The sequence below is a fragment of the Quercus suber genome, unplaced genomic scaffold (genome assembly GCF_002906115.3).
Source record: "Quercus suber isolate HL8 unplaced genomic scaffold, Cork oak 2.0 scaffold_676, whole genome shotgun sequence".
NCBI classification, from domain to species: domain Eukaryota; kingdom Viridiplantae; phylum Streptophyta; class Magnoliopsida; order Fagales; family Fagaceae; genus Quercus; species Quercus suber.
Genome location: NW_027070117.1, coordinates 88,710 through 95,368, shown reverse-complemented (window position 1 = coordinate 95,368; position 6,659 = coordinate 88,710). Strand labels below are relative to the sequence as shown.

At 36.7% G+C, this 6,659-nt stretch overlaps 1 protein-coding gene across 2 annotated transcripts; it reads right to left on the bottom strand.

Annotated features, from left to right (window-relative positions):
- Window positions 1-461: 461 nt before the first annotated feature.
- LOC112016190 (protein NLP2-like) lies at window positions 462-5,431 on the bottom strand. Of its 2 annotated transcripts, XM_065766045.1 has the most exons (5): window positions 4,513-5,431; window positions 2,928-2,975; window positions 2,276-2,840; window positions 2,012-2,164; window positions 462-1,490 (listed from the first exon to the last, which is right to left on the bottom strand). In XM_065766045.1, the coding sequence occupies exons 1-5, from the start codon at window positions 5,407-5,409 to the stop codon at window positions 673-675; spliced, it is 2,481 nt and encodes an 826-aa protein (XP_065622117.1). In that variant the 5' UTR covers window positions 5,410-5,431; the 3' UTR covers window positions 462-672. The 2 variants fall into 2 exon arrangements, with proteins under 2 accessions (XP_065622117.1, XP_023920408.2); XM_024064640.2 differs by having other exon boundaries at window positions 2,012-2,840.
- Window positions 5,432-6,659: the final 1,228 nt, after the last annotated feature.

Genomic DNA, 6,659 nt, shown 5'->3' with positions numbered 1-6,659 from the left:
TTTAGGCTAAGCAAAGTTGAAGAACTTCAATTTAATAAAATTTCAGAGATTTGTTTCTCTATTTTTTGGTGGATTCTAGTAACTCTCTTTGTGGATTCAAGGTTAACTTTCTTGAAACAAATATATTTTGCTTCTTGTGACTTTCCAATTGTGTTGGTAAGGTTGCTTCTTGCAAATTTCCAATTGCATTGGTAAGGTTAATTGCTTCTTGCACCTTTCCAACTGCGTTAGACTGTGAGTGGTTGACATTTTCTGCTTTGTGCAACCCACCACTTCACGATTGCCCATTCACAATCGCACTAATTAAGCAAGTTGTGAAATTGAAAGAAGTCAAAGAGGTTATGATGGCATGCTAATTTCATGCTTATATCAAATCAAGCATCTTACAAAAATGAGCTTTACAACAGATTTGAACCCAAGGGTGCCCATTCACAATTGCACTAATTAAGCAAGTTGTGAAATTGAAAGAAGTCAAATAGGTTATGATGGCATGCTAATTTCATGCTTATATCAAATCAAGCATCTTACAAAAATGAGCTTTACAACAGATTTGAACCCAAGGGTCCTAATATATCTTACAAACACAAACCAAGAAAGTAATGGCAGGATTGCAACCATTTTGAACTTGAACTTCTAAAGGCTTTATTGATTTGCTTTAAGAGCATCTTACAATCAAGAAGTGGCATTGCTTCCTAAAGACCTTCCAACACGATGACGAGAAACTTGGAGGGCGAGTTTGATAGTGTCGCTCTGTGATGATCGACATATATCAATACACTCCTCCAAATCATCATCACATGTTAGTAAGACCCACTCAGAATCATCATCCAAGTACTTGACATCAAACCTACTTATGTCATCTATATTAAATCGACAGGCAATTTCTAGCAGCAAATCTTTGTATCCCCAATTGTTTTTCATTCGTAAACGGATTTTCTCATCCCCATACGTGACTTTTAATTTCTGTAAGGGTGGAAAATTCTCGGCACTAGGGTGCTCATTAAAAGATTTAAGACTCTCGAGTTTTGGCTGCAGCTTTGGTGCCTGACTTGAGGCATGCAGTTCTGCTTCACTTGTGATCCTCTGTAGTGCACTATCACTAAAGTTTTCTCCAACTATAGGATCTTTGCAACAAACAACGTTCCTAGTGGGAGCATGAGTTGAACTTGAACTCTGACTGCATGAAGAGTAGGATGATTTTGATGCAGCAGTTTGAGGACTGAAAATGCCTCCTTCAGGCAGCAAAATGGGCTGTGGATGATCGCTGAGCTTTGAAGCTGAAAATGGGTTGGTTCCCGATAAATTTGGAGAGGCTAGCTTTGGGAACTTTGTATAGAAGGAATCTATTTGTAAAGCACCAGATGCACCCTCAACTGAGTCGATTACAAGCTGGAGTTTCTTTATGGAGTGACCAACCTTCTTAATTTTCCTAGAAGGCCAACGATTAATCCCATGTTGTCGGCATATTCTTTTCAAAGTCGTTGGGCAAACTGAAAGTAAATGATGTTTAAAAATGTTAAATTCAAGAGCTTGATAGTGGAAATTATCACATAATCAACCCGAAAGGAAAAGTAATAATAATAAATAAATAACCCAGATGCAGACATTCAGAAACACTTAAAGGCATTGAGTGATGAAGCAGTCAACAAAACTGATGCTGATTACAATTGTGGAAGAATTTACTTTGGAGCAGTTGTTAACAGATACAACTTATATAGACAGGCCTATAACCACATTGTAAAATAGTGAAGAAAAAAAATTCAATAATTTTCAAAACTTCCATACACAATCCAGTAAATCGTAGCACCCCGGGATGAGTGCAGATCAGACCCATTGTCATGCCTTCTCTTTCTTTTTTATTCCATTTTTTTTTTCTTCCTTTTCTGAGGAGAAATTTTTTTCTTCTTTTTGTGTACGTGTGCGGGTTGTGGGGGGGATGGGGGGGGGGTGTTTGTGGCGCGGGGGGACTATAAAGCATCAAAATATAGCTTCAATTGCAATGACAATTTACCTCCAATACTCTTTGAGGCATCTTTTAGACTGCCAGCAAAATATTGCTGAAGGACTTCCAAAGGGATCGTTTTCTCTGCCTTGGTGTGTCTTTTCTCTCCTGCTTTAGCCTTACCCACACTTGGGAAGTTACCCTCACCATGCATAGAACACTCTTCACCACAATCAACATTTACTTTTAAGTTAGAATCTTGACGAGGTTGGCAAAACTCAGAGCACTTCTCTTTTAATATGTCTTCTCTACTAAGTTTCCTAGTCCCATTACCTGGCAAATTAGTATCCTCCTCTAGCTCCTTGTCTGTAACTACTTGTAAGCTCTGGCAAACCTGCTGTATAATATGGGACAATGAATTAAGCACGTTCTTTTGTTCTTCAGGATCCCTGCAATCTGTGGGCAAGAAGAACTCCAGGACAAAGTCATCTGTACCAGTGTGGATGCTTCGCAGGTGTATCGCAACAGCAGCATGCAACCCAAACAACCTTGCATGGTGAGACAAAGGGTACTCTGTCTTGCTTAGGGATGTTATGTCACTTGAGAAGCGTGGTTGATTGGTCTTAAATGCTTCCCCAACAATGCCTTCACCTTTTAACAAGTGATGCTCAGAGCAAGCCTCATGAAATTCCTGCATATTGGGATCAGCTACAATGCAAGCACGATCCACAGTGGAAACACAATAAATGTAGTTCTCATTGGAGTGCCGGCACCCCACTTTACCTTGTTGAATGCATGGAACCCAAGTTTGAGCCAAGGGCAGTCTATGTGTCTTGCAGGCGAATCTCAAAACCTCTTGAATCTCAGGTAATGCAGCTTGGTAGGACTTGGGGCATGCCTGCAAAAAAGAATCATAAACAAGAGATTTAAAAGAAAATTGGATCATTTAATTAATTAAATCCTTCTGCAACAATTGTCCAGGTACCTTTAGATTCTCGGTGCTCAAAGCATCAAAACTCCTAAGATCAACAGCCTACATATTAACAAGTTGGATCCAGTTAGAGAAACAGGATAAATATGAATTCTGCATTGTATGTTCACATTTGGCCTATAAATAGGTTAATTATACAAGAGAAGCTACAATCTCTTCATGGTTCTAGAATCAAACCTATACATTTTTTATTCAAATCTGAAAATGGAACTCAGAAAGAAAAATGGTATTTATATGTTTAGAGAGGAGGGGGGTTTTTTTTGGGGGGGGTGGGGGGGGAGGGGGGGGGGAACAAATTGAAACTTAGAATGGGATAAATTCCATACTTCAGAGAGGAAAATAATTAGTAGCAGTGCAACTTTCTCCTGAAAATGACCAATACAAGACAATTTCCCAATAATGATTGTTGATCTTGCTATACCACACATACAAACTCATTCCAATGTTTTACTCATCTAACACCTCAAACTTTTGAAGATCAAGCTTTAGATTTAAGTTCCTAAATGCCTGAATTCCTCAGAGTTTTACACCAAGATGGGAAGTTAAAATCAGCAAAGCAGAATCAGCAAGTCCTTAATGAGCATAGCTCAACAAGGGATCTCATTTGACACAACACCTCACACCCATGAAGAGTAGGTATGGATCATATTATGTTGTTTTTCATATTCAAAGACATAAAGCAACTGAAAATCACTACTCTGGCCGTATCTTCATATTTTTGTCAATAAAAATTTGACCATCACAATTGCAAATGTAAGCTTGCAAATAAATCATATTACAAAATATTTAGATTTTCTAAGGAATTTCATTCTAGTTTCACAAAAAGGTAGATTATTAGACATAACCTATGGAGATTACAACAAAATGTGATTCTGGCTTCAAATTTTAAGATATTATCTACTTTTATCTTCTAAATGCTATGAGCGCATGTATGGATATAATATTATTGCAAAGGAACTAGTAATGTGCAAAATTCAGGATAAACATTAGTTATTGAGTGATGCACCCTAAAAAAAATAGCTTTGACAAGAGAAGACAAACAATCTACAAGTTCTGTTGAGTTAACCAAGCAGAATAGTTGAGCTTATCTGCAAAAGACACTATATTAAAATTTTTTCTCTATTAATATATATAAATAAACCTCAGAAAGTAGACAAGATACATCTGTCCTCTGTTCCCATTTTCCTGTCCAAGACTTCAAATGAACAGACTGTTATGTTCTTTAGGGTGAAGTTCCTGTCCTTGATAGGAAATGCTCAATCAAGAGCATTGCCACATGATTTGTGGCTGTTCAAGTATGAACCACAATGGCGATCTCTCATGCTAGGGCCACCAAAGCATGGGAAATAAACAAATATAACATATCCATTAGATATGAGCATAAAGGTGAACCAAGCAATAAGAATAAGTTTGATAGTGATGAGAAAACTACATCATAGTGTCATTTGGCAATGCTCATAAAAGTATTGGAAGTAATTCTAAATTTCATGCATAGTCTTCAGCTGCAAGGAAAGGGAGAAACCAACACACCCAAGAAAAAAAAATGCAAAATTCTGAAAAACAAGCAAAGAATACAGACCTCAAGTGCCTTGCAAACACTTTCAATCTCAGGGCCATACTGGGTCTGCTGGGCAGTCATCACAACCTCAATAACACCCACGCAATTACTGCTACCATGTTCAAAGATTGGAAGGGCAAGAGTTCCACGGACATCATACAGTTGAGCATGAACAACTCTAAAGTACTCATTCTTTGTAAAGAATTGAACATCAGGCGTCCACTCAGGAACCTTACCCAAGAAAACACGACCGGGCAATCCCAACACCTCCTTCGAATCCTCCTCAGCTGCAAAATGAAAATCCGCAGAGATGTCTCGGTAACTTGCAAGACTTGGATTACTGGAACCAAACGCGAAAGGTTGATTACTAGTTGTTAGAACACGTCTACCGTCTCTATTCACAGGCAACCATACCTGTATAAGAACATCTTTACCTCTTGTGAATTCTCTAATGTATTCAATTGCCTTCATTAATCTCTCTTCTAAACAATATGTAAGACCTTGATTCATGTTGGGTGCAATCTGCGACCTTCTGCCTAGTTTAGGACCTTTAATTACAATATTTTCTGATTCATTAGAACACCCAGCAACAACGTCAACCGTATTCTGTCCAAGAGATACAGCATTGACTAGACTTCTTTCCTGACTTTCATCAGGCAATGGTCTTTGTGCCTCATCTAGATTGCCCGTTTGAGATGAGTTCAGGCTCAAATTGTCACGAGCCTCCAAAGCAGGCCATACAAATGAAGGGCCTAAGACTGAACCAGAACTGGAGGGACTTTGAAGAAGGAATTCAAGTCCCTCAGCTGCTTCCAACCAGCATCTATCTTGAAAAAGTTCATCGAAGAGGGCCAGTTCCATAGCTGAATTAGGCAGAGCACCCAAAATGGTACCTGGTGCTGAAAATCCATTTTCCATTATGATCTCTAAACCCCCCAGCGACTATATGAATCCAAAGCTGATCTAAAACGAGCGAGAGAAAAAAAAGAGTCAATTAACAAAGTTCTAGGATCACTTCCAATCTTCACTCTTCAAAGTTCAAACATAATTCTATCCAAATGAGTCAGGGCCGTTTGCTATAGTTGTTTAAACAATAATTTGCAGTGTTTAAATAACATTATACGTATTTTTATACATTTTTTTATACACATATTTTTTAAAAATGCAAACAACGTTACTAGAAATCTCTTACCGTCCTGAATCATCAACATGGAAAACTACAATTACAAGAGAAATAACCAACAAGCTTTCTCAAAGAATAATAGCCTGGAAACTTCACTAATCAAAAGCTCAATACAGAAAGAAAGAAGATTTCATTTCAATATTTTATGAAAGAGTGGATATCTCTTTTTCACCCAATAAATCAAAAATATTTCAAACAAAAGCACCACTCAAGCCAAATTTCATTGAGAAAGCCATCATTTGCAACAAAGTTGCGTTACAATCAATTTTAAAAAAGGAATAAACAAAGAGAACAAAAATGAAAACCAAGTTGCATAGATTCCTGCAAGATGGTCAGCCAACAATAACTTTCACAACTTAAAGTTATATTTAAGATTCAAGTTTCAACAAAATGAAACACTCATTTCCATCAACAAAAGAGACACCCATTTCCATCAGTAGAATTCAAACAAAAAAATAAAAAACAAAGAAATCACATTCAATGATAGCAGAATTGAAGCTCTTTTTATTACCTGAAACACACAAAATAAATGAAGACAGAAAAAAGAGACCCAACAAAGAATAAGAATCAGTTAATACCAACTAACCAAATAACCATATTAAAGATTCTCAGAGTCGGAGATACCCAAGTGGGCTTTTTATTTTTATTTTTTAAGAAATTTCGGTTTATATTTTCTACTTGCGTGCTTTCAAGGCATTAGTTAACAATCCAAATAAAAAAGATTTTATAAAGAAAAAATATATATATTTTGACAATTTTTTATTTTTATTTTTTATAAAATTAATGTCAAATTTTTTTAAAAATAAATTGTTAATCAATGCTTTTAAGTGTCCTCATTAACATTTTTCTTTCTAAAATACCCTAGAGAAAAAACTGTCTGAGAAAAAAAAAAAAAAAAAAAGAAAGAAAAAAGCTTGCTATTTCATTCCAGAGTCAAAGCCTCGAGAGTCTCGTACCTTGTCTACTCTACCAAACAAAGACAGCG